The 17,930-nt window shown below is 37.4% G+C and overlaps 2 protein-coding genes across 6 annotated transcripts in view; one reads left to right on the plus strand and one right to left on the minus strand.

Annotated features, from left to right (window-relative positions):
- The window catches only part of CERT1 (ceramide transporter 1), a 108,594-nt gene extending 91,418 nt beyond the window's left edge, over window positions 1-17,176 (minus strand). Inside the window, exons 1-2 of one of the 2 annotated variants that reach the window (XM_059418091.1) lie at window positions 16,749-17,176; window positions 10,962-11,096 (exon numbers count right to left, since the gene is read on the minus strand). In XM_059418091.1, coding sequence (XP_059274074.1) covers window positions 10,962-11,096; window positions 16,749-16,844 — 231 coding nt within the window. In that variant the 5' untranslated portion in view covers window positions 16,845-17,176. The remainder of the gene's footprint in view (window positions 1-10,961; window positions 11,097-16,748) is intronic. The other variant, XM_059418090.1, reaches the window with a different exon arrangement.
- Window positions 17,177-17,237: 61 nt separating this feature from the next.
- POLK (DNA polymerase kappa) overlaps window positions 17,238-17,930 on the plus strand; it is an 80,001-nt gene continuing 79,308 nt past the window's right edge. For all 4 annotated transcript variants that reach the window (XM_059418087.1, XM_059418086.1, XM_059418089.1 and 1 more), the window contains exon 1: window positions 17,238-17,541. The gene's annotated coding sequence lies outside the window, so the exon portion shown is untranslated. The remainder of the gene's footprint in view (window positions 17,542-17,930) is intronic.

Consider the following 17,930-nt stretch of genomic DNA (forward strand, 5'->3'; position numbering starts at 1 on the left):
TTGGATGCTCAACCAACTGCATGACCCAGGGACCCCAAAACTCATGTCCTTTTCTATTAATTTTTCTTGTATTCTTTTATGTTTTCTATAAAATTTATTTTCTTACATTCATCTCAGTAAACTAATTCTGTTTTTGAAATCAAGATTTTTATACTCTTGTATTCTTTTATTGATGCTTCCTTTCTTTGTTCTCTCTTCCTCAAGTTTCTACTGCTCAAAATTCTGGGATCATTCCTTTAATTTTATCTTTTCTCTCATTCACTATCTTTTTTATTTTCCTGATTTTCTAGGAAATGTTTAGAATTCTATCTTCTAACCCTTCTGATTTTCTCATCACTGCTACCATATTTATAATTTCCAACAGCTCTTTTTAATCATTTCTTTTTTATAGTATACATTTTTGTTTCATGATTCCAAATTCTCTGAGAATACAGAGAAAACAAATTTTCTTCTTTATGTTTATGGATTTGAAAATTTGTTACCTCATCTTGCATTTATTCTCTTCATCTTTTTCATATTGGAAACCTCATAGGACTGGTGGTCCTTGACTGTTCATTTCTAAGAGCTGGGGGATCCACAAAGCTGACTGGAACCTGAAAAGTTATGTATGGGCAGTTTATCAAAGACGAGCATTACTGCTGGCTAATCCAGTTGGGCTACTGTGTTGAAGAAGCTCTGATGTTATTTTTAGGTCTTTCCTCTTGGCCTGGTCAGATTCTCTAGACAAATCTCCAGCAATCTCCTGCCCTCAGTATGGAAATTTGTCACCTAAAGGTTGCTGAACCAGGTACGGGAAAAAAGTTAAGGTCTCAGTATTCACTTTGCACCCTTCCCCTAACCGTCCCTATTTTAGTATCATTCCTTGTTTTCAATTGTTTCTAATGTGCATTTCCACATTCTCCTGCCCAGAGACTATTTTATTCTCCCTGTAGAAAAATCTATCTTTGTCAGGTTAGTGCAGGGGTAGGTCAACCACCCAACTGGACAAAGTTGGAAAAGAAAAATCTGAGGATCTGACTGCTTCTTAAACTGATACTCTGTGTCCTCCCTAGTTTTTACAATTTTCACATCCAAATTCTTATTAAAGTATTATATTATTGCAATGTAAATCTAGTTCATAGTTTTCCCAGCTGATAATTTAGGATTTGGGTTTTCAGGATCTATTAACTCACTCTGCACTTGTCCATCTGTTTTCCAGCTTCTAAAATGCTCTCTTCTATTGTCTCCTCTCTGGTTCTCCCTTTTTGGTTTAACCCATTGGGAAAGGAGATTAAATACATGCATCTTTATGGAGATGAATTTCCTAGTTTTTTAAAAGTCAATGAAACTATTTGACAACTTTAACAACAGAAGAAAACTTCACTGCATGAAACTGGATTTAGATGTTAAGTTTCAAGAATCATTACCCAACCCTGTCTCCTGCCCTCAATACATTATCATTTTGGAGACCATCTTAATTTCGAGATGAGCCTCAAATAATCACAGCTTCTTGGTCTCTTGATTCCTTACAATAAACTTATAAGATCTTTTCCTTTTTTAAGTGATAAATCCTCACTAGTGGGTACATATACTTTTTAAATAAATAACTGTTGGATGATATATATTCTCTAACTTGGGGACCAAAAGAATATATCGTTCTTTATCAGCCATGGTTTTCTTGTGTCAGTGAAGAAACAACAAAAGTCAAGCATACGGTAGCACTTACTCTAAAGCAGCAGCTCAACAGCAATACCAGTGAACTGACTACACAACGAGTTGTAAGCAGGTAATTTTAAATCTAAAGCGTTGTCACTTTAATTAAGTGACACTGTGCCACTGTATGCCCAAATTAAAACATAAAAATGTAAAGAATGTGAGAAATGTTACTTCTCTACAAATAACCTATTTAAAAAAAACTAATAATAGTGCTACACTAGGAAATAAATAACCTTCAAGGGCTCCTAAGAACTCAGAGCACAAAATCTACAAAATATACATTTTTTTTAAACCTTTTATTTATTTGACAGAGAGAGATCACAAGTAGGCAGAGAGGCAGGCAGAGAGAGAGGAGGAAGCTGACTTCCCGCTGAGCAGAGAGCCCGATGAGGGGCTCGATCCCAGGACCCGGAGATCATGACCTGAGCCTAAGGCAGAGGTTTAACCCACTGAGCCACCCAGGCACCCCCAAAATATACATTTAAATATGTCTTAAATGTAATTGATTTTTTGATGCTAGTGCAAAAATCAGCCTTTTAGGTTAGGAGAAAATATTTGCCAAATATGTGTCTGATTAAAAAAAAAAAACCAAAACCCATTGGGGCGCCTGCATGGCTCAGTCTTTAAGCATCTGCCTTTGGCTCAGGTCATGATCTCAGGGTCCTGGGACTGAGCCCTGTATCAGGCTCTCTGCTTGTCGGGTAGCCTGCTTCTCCCTCTTCTCCCTCTCTCTCTGCCTGTTTTTCTTCTTTTGCTCTGTCTCCCTCTGTCAAATAAATAAATAAAATCTTAAAAAAAAAACAAACCCATGTCTGATAAAAGTTACAGTATCAGAATATAGAAAGAACTTTCATACAAAGACAAACACAGAAAAAAAAAAGATTTGAACTGAGGTATCATGGAAAGGTATAAACAATGAACAGATGAAAAGATATAAAACACTATTAGTCATTATTAAAATGTGAGTTGAAACAACGAGATATCACTATACAGCTACTAGAATGGTTAAAATAAAAACAAAAAACAAAAAACAAGCAATGACAAAAACACTGAGCAACTGGAAATCTCATACATTGTTGGTAGGAAAATAAAATGGTATTGCCACTTTGGAAAACAGTTTGGGAGTTTCTAATAGAGTTAAACATACACTTACTATATGATCCAGCAATACCATTCCTAGTCATCTACCCAAAAAAAAAAAAAATAAATAAAAATAAAAGCAAAAGTTTACACAAACAGCTGCATGTGAGTATTTACAGCAGCCTTACTTACAGTGGCCTAAATCCAGGTGCAAACATGTATCCCTCAATAGTGAAGGATACATATATATAGTGGAAAGTACTCAGTAACAAAAAGGAACAAGTTAGGAATAAATGCAACAATATGGATGACTCTCAATAGCATTATGGTAAATGAAAAGCAAAACACAAAAAGCTTCATTGCTGTAGGATTCCATTTATATAACATTTTGGGAAAGGCAAAACTACAAGAACAGTGGTTTTCAGAAATTTGGGATAGGGAGGTAATTGACTACAAAGAGTCAGGAGAGAACCTTTTGGGGGTGATGGAAATTGTGGCAGTGATTATATGATTGTATACATTTATGAAAGCTCTAACTGTAAGCTTAAAAGGGGTGAATTTTACTGGATGTAAATTATACCTCAATAAATCTGAGTTTTAAGAAGGTATTACATGACTTTAAAAAAACAATAAATAGTAGAACAAGGAAAAAGTTTGTCAGAACATGCAGAAAGCATATAAAAACTTAACTATTTTTATACATATGTATATATATACATACAAATAAAGGGTATAGATAGATAAATATATAGATATATACAGAATGAGAGAAAAGTTACCCCTTGGTGCAGAAGAGTGGGTTGAAGGGGCACTTGGGTGGCTCAGTGGGTTAAAGCCTCTGCCTTTGGCTCAGGCCATGGTCTCAGGGCTCTGGGATAGAGTCCTGCATCTGGCTCTCTGCTCAGCAGGGAGCCTGCTTCCCCCACCCCCTTCCTTCCTCTCTGCCTACTTGTGATCTGTGTGTGTGTGTGTGTCAAATAAATAAAATCTTAAAAAAAAAAAAAAGTGGTTGAAGAAATGAATGAGAACCTGTTCAAATAGGAAATGGAACATATGCTGGCTCTAGTAAGTTATCTGCAGCTTTAATAAAAGGCTTTCCCACCTTCCCCTTTTCTTTATTTTTAAACTCCAGGCTTTAAACAAACGTTAATTCAAATGTTAAACAAAATAAACCTAAAGAAATCTGAGTGCTTATTATATACCAAGAACTGTACAAGTGCTTCTATGTTATTCTAATACACATAAGCATCCCATACTTAGATCTTATATCCTTCCCCCTTTAACCAGTTAAGGAAGGTGAAACTCAGAGAATTTAGTAATCTACCCAAAGGTACCTGTGGCCGTAAGAAGAGACAAGATGTAAACCCATGTCTGACTTCAGAGCCCATGAATGAAATATTAAGTACTCTGGAAATTAAGATATAATGCTAAATAAAAATGCTAAAGAAAAACTGGTATATGGTAACTGGTAAAGAAAAACTGGTAAACTGGGTGGCTCAGTGGGTTAAAGCCTCTGCCTTTGGCTTGAGTCGTGATCCTGGGGTCCTGAAATCAAGACCCGTGTGGGGCTCTCTGCTCAGCGGAGAGCCTGCTTCCTCCTCTCTGCCTGCCTTTCTGCTTACTTGTGATCTCAGCCTGCCAAATAAATAAATCTTTAAAAAAAAATTTTTTTTTAATTCAAAACTTGTATATGTGAAGCTTAAAAGACCTTCAAGAAAACTAAGAAAATAGCCTCTTTTTAACTATTTTCAGGAGGCAAATCTAGAAAATTATGTATATTCCTTGCTTTATGGAAACTTCAATGCTAAAATGCACACTATATTTATTATAGAGATTTAACAGAAGGCATTAATAGTAAATCACAAATTTTAAAGAGCTGCTTTATAAATATTTAACCGGAATGTTCCTGCAAGTCTTACGCCAATTAAGTGCATCATATATATAATTTTTTTTTCCTATGCTCAGTGACATGTGATAACATAACACCAGATGGGAATCAGGAGACTTGGATTATAGTCTTAACTCAGATATTTAGTGTTATGGGTTGAATTCTGTGCTCAAAATGTATATGCTGAAGCCCAAACCCTGCATAACTCAAAGTGTGGTTTTATTTGGAAACAGGGTAATAGAGATGTAATTAGCTAGCATAAAGTTACACTGGAGTAGGCCCCTAATTCAATATGACTGGTATCCTTACAAAAAGAGGAAATGTGGACATGAGTATATCTACAGTGAGAACACTATGTGAACATGAACGCAAACACAGGAGTAATGCATCCATAAGCACCAGAATGCCAGATGGCCAGGAACCCAGCAAAAGCAACAAAGGAACCAAACCTGACTACACCTTGATCTGAATACTAATCTCCATATCTGTGAGACATTAAATTTGCTGGTTAAGCCACCCAGTTTGTGGTACTTTGTTAGGGCAAACCTAGCAAACTAATTACCTTCTGTAATTAAATAATTTTGGGCAAATTATTTCAACATTCTGGGTCCTACATTTGAAGAAGTATACTTTTTTATATTTTTCCACCTATAAAACTTTTTACCAGGAGTGCCTGGTGGCTCAGTTAGTTAAGCTTTTTGCTTTCAGCTCAGGTCATGATTCCACAGTCTCGGATCAAGCCCTGCTGGATCTGTTCAGCAGGGAGCCTGCTTCTCCCTCCTCCTCTGCCTGCTGCTCCCTCTGCCTGCCTACCTGAGATCTCTCTCTACCAAATAAATAAATACAATCTTAAAACAAAACAAAACCTTTTACCAACTATTTTAAACATTTCTTATTATATTTGAATTATTTGAGTTATATTATTCCAGTTACACTCAAGTTATCTAAACACAGAAGATATTTATTTCCAAATGAACTGAGCAGATATTACTAGTTTTTCAAGGCATAAGTCTTAGCAGTTTAAGATTCTAATTCCTTTAGAAATTCATAGGCAAATGCTCCTCAAATAAGAATTACCAACTAATACCTTATCTAGTACTTTTACTTGTTGTGTATACTTTCCTCTTTCTACCAATTCAATACAGCAAAGTTATATACTTCATAAAAAGCCAACTTCTTAAATTTCTCAATAATCTAGAGTTCCTTGTATAATGATTATTTATGGCACACTACTCATCTTTGGTGATATCCAATTTGCTGAACATTATTCTGTATCTTAATTTCTTACTTTACAATTCCACCTTCAAATACTCTTTGGATCTCATTAGTCTTTATTTGGCACTTACAACTTTTGTGTTTAGTTTTATAGTTTTCTTCAATTTGAATACTTCTTCCCTTGCTTTGACATCTCTATTAGCTTCTTTAATTTTGCCAGGATCTTTCAAGTTCTCCTTCAACCCCTACTTACCAAAGAGCTCTTTGGTTTTAATTTTCTAAAATCTAACAATAAACATTTTCACTAACTTTCAGTTTTCCCTCTGAATATATTAAGCCATGAAATTGGTGGATATATTTCCCTATAGCCAACTTACAAGAGTAATAGGAATTCCATTCATTTGGTAATCAAAGACGTTCTACAAAATTTCAGACATTTAAAGTCAGATACCTTGGGTGAGATGGGACTACAGACCCTAGACAAACCAATTCTAAAGACATTACAATTTTCATTATACCAAATATCTCTACCTACCTAAATCCCAAAACATCTTATCTTAGTAAATGCAAAGAAACCACTTCATCTATCTTCATGAAAGGATCATGAAATGTTGGTTGATGAAATATCAGTAACATAATTTTAAACATGCTGCAAACAGAAGGAATACACAAACCAAGTAAAGAGAAGAGAGGGCAGAAACAACCTCAAGTACACACACAGGAATGTAATATATAATGAAGGTGATATTTCAAGCCAGTAGAGAAAAGCTGAATGATTCAACTAATGGCATTAGAATACACAGTCACTTGGAAAATAATAAAAAGCTAAATTCCCACATCACTCCTTAGACTAAAGGAACTCTCACAGGAATAAAATTCAAATGTAAATTTCAGATGAAAATATAGCTATGTATTATATTATAGTCTTTGAATTGGTAAAGACTATCTAAACATAACTAAATGCAGAAGTCATAAAGGAAAAGGTCAATAAGAGTATGTAAAAAAGTTTAATTTCTGTAAGGCTATAAAAGACTATAAAAGAACGAAAGAATATACAAATGACAAACTGGGGAAAATATCTGCAATAAATATGACAAATGGCCAATTACCATGCTATCAGGAGCTTCTATAAATCAGTAAGGAAAGAAAAGAAAAAACAAGAATAAATGGAAGAGCAAAAAATATATAAATGGCCTATAAGCACATTAAGTTAGTCTCTTAAATAGAAAATGCAATTTAAAATATTAAGATACTATTTTTATCTAGCAGTTTGACAAATATTTTAACATTTGCCAAAACCAAATTTCCTCAATACTTCAGTGTACGGGAAAAAAGACACTCATACATTATTGGTAAGAGTGAAAAGTGGTAATCTTTTGAATAAGTCATTTGCCAGTAACTATTAACAAATTTTAAAATAAGTGTTCTCACAATGTTTGCAATAAAAAGATTAGATATGGGGACGCCTGGGTGGCTCAGTTGGTTAAGCCACTGCCTTCAGATCAGGTCATGATCCCAGAGTCCTGGGATCAATTCCCGTATCAGGCTTTCTCTGCTTTGTGGGGAACCTACTTCTCTGCTTTGTGGGGAACCTGCTTCTCCCTTTTCCTCTGCCTCTTTCCCTGCTTTTGCTCTCTCTCTGTCAAATAAATAAATAAAATCTTTAAAAAAATTAGATATGATCTAAATGTCAAAAAAGGGGGGGCAAATAAACAAGATATGGCACATCTAAACAACTCAATAGAATAAATACAGTAGTTAACACTCAAGTCACGCTAGAAGAAAACAAGTCAGAGAACAGTAGATTTAGCATGACGCTATTTGTGCAAATAAAAATGAAGGATATAAGCAAATAAATGCTTGTAAAAGCATACAAATTACTTGGAGGAAAAAAACCAGAAATTTTACTTTGTCTATTTCTTGAATGCAGGACTAAGAGCAAAGAGAAGCATTTACTTTTTAAACCTTTTCATGCCATGGATCACATTTTTTTTCCTACCAAAAATATTTTAAAAACAGAATTTTAAAAATAAAGAACAGTTTGGGGCGCCTGGGTGGCTCAGTGGGTTGGGCCCCTGCCTTCGGCTCGGGTCATGATCTCGGGGTCCTGGGATCGAGCCCCGCATCGGGCTCTCTGCTCAGCGGGGAGCCTGCTTCCTCCTCTCTCTCTGCCTGCCTCTCTGCCTACTTGTGATCTCTGTCTGTCAAATAAATAAATAAAATCTTAAAAAAAAAAAAAAAATAAAGAACAGTTTAAAAACTCCATAGACACTACTTTTGATTGAAGAAAGTACTAACTAACATATTAAACATCTACTGTATGGCAAGTTTTATTGCATGGGCTAGGTCTTAAGCAAGTAAACTATAGTAATTCAGAAATCAACTTTCTTTCTATATTTATTCTACATACAGATAACTTATTTTTCATAAAATAAAAAATGCTTTAATTTTTTGTCCTCACTCATTCACTTATAAGCCCTTCTCATTAAGAATTACTTCCAAATAACAAATTCTCCCAGGAAATACTTTATTTCTTGAAAGTATTTCACCCAATTTATCATTGCATAGCCAAAGAACATGATTAAAAGAAATTAAGAATAACTTAATTGTTAAAATAAGCGTGAATTTAACAATGAATTTGGTTCTATCAGAAAAGGTGGGCTCAGACACTAGGTTCACCAACAAGTAATATGTTAATGGTTACAATTCTTCAAGTCCAGAATTCTTTTCATATGAACAGTCAATTTTATAAGGGTGCCATGTGAGCAAATTCAACATTGACATTTATTTTTTGTCTTCGGAGATGAAGTGATACATATAATAGCCCATACTTAATTAAGAAAAAGCAAAGGATACTATTTGTATTAGTTGAAGATTAGTATTATTATTGAAGATTAGTATTACATTTTTGTAATTTAACTCAAGTACATGTTCTATTTGTAAACTTCATTGTGAGAAGTTCACTGAATTCAGTTATATTTTGTAATTTCCTTGATGTATGTAACAGCAAACCTTTGAACCTACAGAGCAAGGAAGAAACTGAAAGCTGAAGGGGTTCAGGAATATAAATGTTTGTCCTTCTCCCTATAACCTGTTTCACCGTATCTAGGGCTACCACTCAGAATCTGTTGCCTTTTTCATCTTTTTACCTTCTCTATCACTACTTAGCTTAGTGAATACCACTTGGTCCCCCCCTCATCTCCTTTTAAATTGTGACACTCTCCCACCCGTTTTTTTTGACCAAGTACCCACAATGAAAGTTTTGCATGCAAATACAGGTATAACAACAACAACAAAAACCTACAAAGAAATAACAGGTTTTGTTTGGTTTTTTTTCTGAGCAGATGCAATGTAATTGTTTATTAAAATTTTTTCTTTTCCTTAAATAGGTCATGCACTATTATCAGAATTTGTAACTCAAAACAGGATAACTATATTTAACTCTATAGAAACTAACTGTACTCTAGGAATACTATTATTCAGTAAACAATAAAGATAAAATTTAATTCCTTCCACTTTCACATCAACCAACAATCTATTTTCAAAGAATCAAGCGTAATAACTAATAAGCGTGTGACAATATGCAAAAGGAAGGATAGGAAGAATCAAGGAAAGACACCTCAAGATCAAAAACATGTTTGAATCCATTATTCTGTCCTCTAGCATAATGATCTATCTCAAGGGAAATAAAACCCCAAAATACAAAACTATACACAACTTTAAAATACACCATATAATATATAACATATATGTCAAAATAAATACTGAGCTTTTATGTTCAAAGTTTCTTTAAAATTTCTTTAAATTTAAATTTCTTTAAAATTGTTCTCAAGAATGGAGAGTAGTAGTTTCATCCTTAACACTTACAAACAATTCCTCTGTAAGTTTTTCCAACTCAATATTCAACTAAATTTGTTTTCAACTCCAAATATACATGAAGGCCAGAATATACGAAAAATAAGAGCAAAATACTGTAGGATTTTCCTCAGTGTAACATAAACATATATGTCAGATTTAGAAATCAACACAGATTCAAAGAGTACTTTTTACTTTTATAAGCAATATAATTTCTATCACGTGAATTCTCTTTGAATGTATCAGTAAAATCTATGATTAGTTTTTAATATACCCATTTCTAGATTGGCAAACAACAGCACCCTTAACTGACCTCCATTCAACTGACCCACTTTAGCCAAAACGTTTTTTTTGCCCTTTGATTAAATACGTCATGGCACACTAACTACTCTCAACTTATATGCTATTTTTAGCATACTTAACCACTTTTGATTCCACAGGTTCAGTTATGTTTAACAAATCATTTGGTTGTTCCCAAACCTGTTTATGCCAGTTTACCTGTGTGGTCCTTACATAATTAGTATTACATAAGTCTGGAATACAAGTGCAAAAAGAGGGTTGTTTCTATATGAACTAAGTTGAATGCAAACTAAGTAGAATGACTCAATAAAGGTATTGAATTAGACAAAGGTGAGACTTTAAAAAGGTATTGAATTAGACAAAGGTGAGACATCTGTAAAATACTAAGGAAACAATAAGTGAGAAGAACCTATACTTTAGTTTTTTCAAAACTATCTTAAAGTTTTTATTCCACTTTAGAGAAATCAAAACTGGAAATTGCAAACCATGCATTATGGATATAGTTTACAAGAACAACTTCTCTCAATTCCACATTTGAAGAGATGGTGTTAACATTACATCAAAAAGCTGGCAAATAAATATAGACTTAAGTATTTTAAGTTAAAATTTTTAAATGTTAAGATACCTTTTTTTTTAGTTTTCTGCTTTAATTTCTTCAATAACCTGCCATGTAACTGTCCTAATCTCATCAGATATGAAGTCTTCAAATGTGTTTTTTTCTGAATCTCTTAAGGGCTTGCTCTAACAGCTAGAAAAATAGTATCTGTCTTTATATAATAACTTCATGGAAATAAGTATTAGACTCTATACTCCACAAAGGCAAAGATCTTCCTCTTTTATTCACAGATAGATCCTAATCACCTATCACAGTTCCCAGTACACCGCTAATGCTCAATAAATACTTGTTGAATGAAGAAGAGGAACTTACTGTGATGACAGCCTTGCTAAGACAGATGGATCCTCTGCAGCCATACTCTGTCTCATCTTCAGATTTGTAGTAACTCAGAGTATTATTTTTTAAAACTACCCAACGATCTTGCCACCCATGAATGTAGTTTGTCCACTGGAGGTAAAGGTGGGGGGAGGGAGGGAAGGAAAACAAAATATACAAGTCAGTATTTTAGAGATCCAAACTTCTGAATCAGCTATCAATCTAAATTTAAAATGTGAAAAGTTTTAGCCTAACTGTAAACAGTAAAAATTACAAAAAGTGAGTTGAGATTTTCTAGATTGTATGATTTTCAATAATTTTTATAAAATTATAAATATTGTATTTTCTTCTTTAACATCTGAGGAATAAAACATGCAGATTTCAGTTAAAAATTCTGTTTTTTTGTGTGTTTTCATCCTCCCCTCTTCACCAACTTCATGACACCTAAGATTGTTTTGGTCTCTACCATAATTACCATATTCAACAGAAAAGTTAAGTTTGGTTATATAGCCTCTCATTCTCCTACACCAAGTACTGCAGGAAGACTTCAAATTAACAGAAGTATGAAGCTAATCATGTCCAAATATTACTTTTGTTTAAGTTGTTCCTATATGAACAGGTACAATATTTATAACTATACCCAAGCAAAAATACTAGATCATTAATCTTTAAGTCTGTATCAACCTTATTTTTCATCCACAGAACTCATTATACATATTAAAAATAATTAATTCATTTTCCAAGTTTCTCCAAAGATTTTTTAAGTCTAAGAGTAATAATACAACTATTTAAAAAAAAAAAAAACCCTGGTTTTCAAAAACATACTTGAATTGCCAGTTTTTAGTGCCTATAAACGGTTTCCATGTTGTTAACGTCTTGCTGCACACTGCAGATCACAATCAATAAACTTGCAAAGGCAGAAACGCAACCTCTATGGGAATTCTTGATTTTGCATATTTTTATGCTCTGGGGGTTTTATGTATAGACAATTCCAAAAACTATCTAATTCCAACACTATCTGCCAAAAACTAATTCAAAATGGATTGTCAAAAATATACCACATTGGCTCAGGCTCTATATCCATTGAGAAATCTTTACTTTTCTATTCCCTACTCAGCATGTTTGAGACAGTTCAGCTCTTAAAACTTCTAAGGCCCATCATTACGACCCCTCCCTGAGAGCTCATCCATGCCCGCAATTTAACACATTCTTTCCTATGAGCTCCCCAATCAACATTTCTTTATTTCTAACTCCATGTGACTTACCACCACTCAAACTGACTTGAAACAATGATGGTTACATACAAAACTGAATTATCTCCTCCTGTAAGGTGCACTTTCCTCCCTATGTTTCTATTTCCTTTGCTATAGTGGTATTTCTGCAGTCATTCAGATTCAAACCCGGCTGAGTGTTCCTGTATTGTATGGAGAGAGTAGTGCATATAATATCGGATAGACCCTACTGGTTATGTAACCAGTTTTGACAGGTTATTTAACTTCTCCGAGCTTTACTTTATTTGCTTGTTATTTGAATGGCTGAAAAAAATCATGAATACCCCTACTATATTCATAAGAGATACTGTTTTTGTCAATCTTTATAGCCTGTCATCAACTCTTAGTCATCCTTCCTTCATATTAAACCCTAAATTTGGCTCTTCTCTATTTTCAATTAGTCCAATCAAATTATCAGGTTACCAGATCCTGAGAAGGCTTAACAACCTTACCTCTAGTATCTTCTGCATTTTCTTTCAAAACTTACATAATCTTATTTAATTATTAAGCACACTGACTTACTTATCTTACATATTAATCTCACTGAACCTCTAGCTCCAGAACTTACATGAACAACTCCCATTAACTGTAATACAAATTGTTTAGAGTGGCATACCTTAATCTTACCTCATTTCTAATTACTGCCCCTCAGAGGGCTGGTAACTATGTGACTGTGGTCAAGTTACTTATCCTCTGTTTCTTTGTCAAACTCTACCTCTTAAAAGTTGTCAAGATGAAACAAGAATAGACTTACAACACTGCCAGGCACACAGTATTTTCTTAGTTGGAGCCAGAGTTATGCAGAACTAATGAAGCTTAAACTTCAGTGCAGTTCACTCTTGCACAGTGACAGGTCCCAGCAATTGTATCTCCATTTTTAAAGTGTTTTTCTTATAGAAGACCCAATAAATTACAAGAGCTTCAAGACCCTTTACTTAGTAAATGTTAGCTTCTCCGAGAAGGCAGATTTTTGCTTCTCATAACATTCCCTCACTCTTCCCGATCTAACAGAGATAAGGCAACAGGCTACACACAGAAGAAGAATCAAAGGTTTCTGTTCCCAATAATCCAGCATGCAAATTTCAAGAGGAAAACAATACATTTATAATAAGAGTCAGAACAAGTTACAAATAAAATACTATGGGAACTCAATGGAAGGAGATCTGAAATGGCTGGCAAAAGAAGAAAAGGCTTCATGGTAAGAATAGAGTTTGAGATAAACTCTAACCATGGGGGCTCCTGGGTGCTGAAGTTGGTTAAGCAGCTGTCTAGGGCTCAGGTCACAATCCCAGCGTCCTGGGATAGAGCCCCAACTCTGTGCTCCTGGCTCAGCAGGGGATCTGCTTCTCCTTCTCCCCCTGCCCCTCCCCCTGATTGTGGTCTAGTGCTCTCTCTCAAACATAATCTTTAAAAAAAAAAAAAAAACCCTCTAAAGAAGGATAGAATTTCAAACAGTTAGGTATGTGGAGAAATAGAAGATAAGGTAAACCTTGAAGGATGGAGAGAATTCACAAGAAACTTGACCGCATTTATTTTATCCAGGCTGTTTCTCTCAAGTCCCAGTAAGGAAGGCATGAATCTTTTCCCATCAACATCCATCCTGATATTTGTTATAACCACCTAGAATTACTGTCTATCCAGTATTTGTGGAGCCTAAAGTAGCTCAGCTGGTTAGGTGCCTTCAGCTCAGGTCATGATTCCCCAGCTCTGGGACTGAGCCCTGCATCAGACTCCTTGCTCAGGGGAAGAGTCTGCTTCTCTCTCTCTAACCTCATCCCCTGTTCATTCTCTCACTCCCGCTCTCTCTCAAATAAACAAAATCTTAAAAAAAAAAAGTGATTCCATAGAAAATATGCATCATTGGTATTTCCATGTATTTTAAATTACTACAAAGAAAAATAAAAAATTTGGACTGGTGTATTTCCAATATAAGTTTATGCCCTCCACCCATTCCAAATTCATTCCATTTGGGAGGGGAAGAAACAAAACACATTAGTATTGAGACTTATCTACATTACTCAATTAAAGGGAAAAAAAAAAACAGTTGCTGAGTTCTAACTCTTGCATAAATTACTAGGTGAATACAAACAGATCAAAATATAAATGTACTTTAAATTTTAAAACATGTTCTCGATATAAAATATGCTTTTAAAAAATATTTTATTTTGGGGCGCCTGGGTGGCTCAGTGGGTTAAGCCGCTGCCTTCGGCTCAGGTCATGATCTCAGGGTGCTGGGATCGTGTCCCGCATCGGGCTCTCTGCTCAGCAGGGAGCCTGCTTCCTCCTCTCTCTCTCTGCCTGCCTCTCTGCCTACTTGTGATCTCTCTCTGTCAAATAAATAAAGAAAATCTTTAAAAAAAAAAATAAAATAAAAAAAATAAAAAATATTTTATTTATTCATTTAACAGAGAGAGAGAGAACACTCACACAAGCAAAGGGAGCAGCGACAAGACACCCCACTGAACAGGGGACCACACTTGGGGCCTGACTCAGGACTGGACTCCCCCAGAACACTGGGATCACAACCTGGACCAAATGCAGATGCTTAACCGACTGAGCCACCCAGGCATCCTCAATATAAAATATTCTTGATTAAAAAGCTTCCAGAAATCATTATATATAATCATACATTGTTAAATTTCAGGGAAATTACCATGATAGCTGTTAACAAAAATGCCAAAAACTATATTCCTTTTGATTCTACATATGCAGCAATATCAAAGTTATTTACCTACCATAGAAGTGATCAAAAGTATGTTTCTCAACATTTACATATCAAGGAGATAGTTTTTCATTTTTTGTCATACTGTACCTACTATATTGCTATGCAAACAGTGAATACTCAGAGCACTGGGGACTCTTTCCACTAGTCACCCCTCAACCCCCCCAAAAGAGTAATACCAAATAGATTAAAAGTTCAGCCTGTTCTGTAAAACACTTACCACTACCATAATACTAGTTTGGAAGTCAGCTTTCATTTAATGAGATAAGTGATGAATCTACCAGAATTCAGAAGCAAAGAACAAACCTGAAATTCAACCTTACAATGTATACCTACTATACATTAAATGAAAGTCAGCTTTCATTTAATGAGATAAGTGATGAATCTACCAGAATTCAGAAGCAAAGAACAAACCTGAAATTCAACCTTACAATGTATACCTACTATACAATGTGTTAAGTACAGATAACTAAATTACAACCTACATTCAATCTAAAGAAACCCGAGGGTGCTTCACTTTACTGAAAGCCTTTCACTGCAATTCCAATGATGACTATATCAAGACACATCATGATTTTTCTGCCACGGAAATAAAAGTTAACACTTCCAAGTCTTAATTCCAACATTCATGTCTTACCTAACGCCTTTTTCACCACCTTCTAAAGATAACAGAAAAACTTAGTATGAAACAATTCCACAATAAATGTCCAAATGCTTAGCGTAAGTATGTCTAATGGACGCAGGGTAGTTTCTTAATAGTCAGTGGCTGCACATGATCTTGTATCTTATGACCAGCTTTGCTGAGGGACTGGCATTTCTAAAACTTTAACAGGAAGAGAGAAGGAAGTAAAAAAGGCAACGTGGGTCTTCTCATAGCAAAAACTTTAAACGAAGAAACAAACCCTAAACCATGTACTATCAAAAGAAAAGAATCATCCATCTTCTCTCCTAAAAAGGGCCTCATCGACTTAGTTACCTACAACTATGTGCTTTGCTAAAATTTTGAAAAAGGGTTTTAAAAATTTCAGGAAAGATAAGATGTGTTTTCCTTATTCTGGCCCTTTGCAAGATTATTTATTTATTTATTTTTTTATTAATAGTTCTCTTCTTCCTGGACTAAAGGTCGGCTTCTATTCTGACATGTCCCAAGTTACTATGAGTATTTCTCGTACCTATCACGTGCCGATTCAATAGCTCTTTTCTGAACTGAGGAAAAGGATGAGGGAAAAAGTACAAAAGTCCTCCTCGCTGAGACCTCTCACTACATCTAACTTGGCACAGTTTACCACCTCAGATTTCCGCACCATGCCCAGTTGCTCCGGCTACTGTCTACACCACCGCATCCACAGAATCTTCCAAACCTGCTCCGCATCTCCGGACTAACCTCGTTTGAGAGTTCCGATCTGCACTGCTCCCATACCCAGTGGTTCGCACACTGTTGTTGCCCAACCCGGATTCCTACACCCGGGACAGATGTCGCTGAGTCCCAAGTCACCGTGCGCATCCCACTCCCAAACTGAATCCGGGGCTGGGACACGTTTTCTCCAGTCTTCGGCCGCCACCGCCGCCAAGCCCCAGGACAAGCGAACAGGACAGTCCCCTTCTCCCCCGCCCCCCCCCCCCACCCTGGCACTCCTGCGGCAGTACTCAGCCCCGCACCCCGGCACATTCCGCAGCCCCCGCCCCGGGACAGTCCGTGACTCCCGTCCAACCCCACCCCATCCCCTCAGCGGCTCTCCTCGCGGCAGGTGGAGTCTGAGCAGGGGGCCTTCGGACCCGCGGGTTGCTCACCTTGCTGAGGACTCCGCAGCGCTCCACAGGCGGCCCGGACTCCGTCTCCGGATCCTCCTCGGAGCCCGACGAGTTCCAGCTCTGGTTATCCGACATGGAGGCGCGACAGTCGATCAGGAGACCGGCCCCCGCTCCCTGAGCTGCGCCGGAGGAAGCGCCCAGTACCCGGGGTAAAGGGCCGGGGGATGGCGAAGGGAAGAATGCCCGCTCCGGCTTGGGGGGGAGCTGGAGGAGGGACGAAGTCTGGCCGCTGCGCCGCCGCCGCCGCGCCTGACACCGAGCGGACCGGGGAAGGAGGACAAGCGGCGAAGGAAGCCTGCCCTTCCAGCCGTCAGCTGTCGCCGTTGTCGTGACCCCTGCGCTGCGCCCGGCGCCACCACCCGAACTCAGCCCCTTCGATGCCAACCTCAAACAGAAAAGGGAAAGGAAAGAAGAAGGGAAGAGAAAATCCGGCTGCAGAAACCCGGGTCCACTCACACCTCCGCTACCGCCGCCATCTTCCTGCCTGGCCCACTATTTACCCTCCCCTCCCCTTTTCCCTCCCCTTCGTCCTCCCATTCTCCCTCTGCTCCCCGCCCCGTCCCCCTCCCAACGTCTGACGAAGCACGCCGAGGGCTGGAGGTCCCCTCCCGCACCCTACCTCCGGTTCTCCCGGATGACGCAGAGTGGAATGGTGGGAGGAGCAGAGAAAGGAGGAGGGATGGAGTTCCCGTTCTGTTGCATTCTGGGAAGGTCGCTGCTCCGTCAATCGCGCGGCCTCCTGGGAGTTGTAGTCGGGATCCTGAGGCAACCGGTGAGTGATCCGTGCGGGGAAGGCTGTCGCCTTAGGGACGAGTCAGGTGGTGGGTGGGCTTCGTTTGACAGTTGTGCGATCCGTCCCCTCGGCCACCCTTCTATCTCTGCCTAGCGTGTTTATGACGAACCTGCGGAGCTTGCGGGCCCGGACGTGAGATAACACTGCTGAGGATGCCGGGCCTGCCTTCCACGGCTGTTTCCTGAAAGCCCGGGAGCATCTTGCTGCTTTCCAGGGTGGGAATGTACTAGCGTTTCTGCCTCAACCGCGGGCCAGTGGTTTGCACCCTTTCTAGCGAAAACGGGGTTTCTGTCCGCCAAATCCCCTCTGCAAATGTTGAAGGTCTTTTTATCTCGCTCTTTAGAAGTTAAACTTCAAACTTGAGGTTT

This window comes from Mustela nigripes, chromosome 12, assembly GCF_022355385.1.
Source record: "Mustela nigripes isolate SB6536 chromosome 12, MUSNIG.SB6536, whole genome shotgun sequence".
Classification (NCBI taxonomy): domain Eukaryota; kingdom Metazoa; phylum Chordata; class Mammalia; order Carnivora; family Mustelidae; genus Mustela; species Mustela nigripes.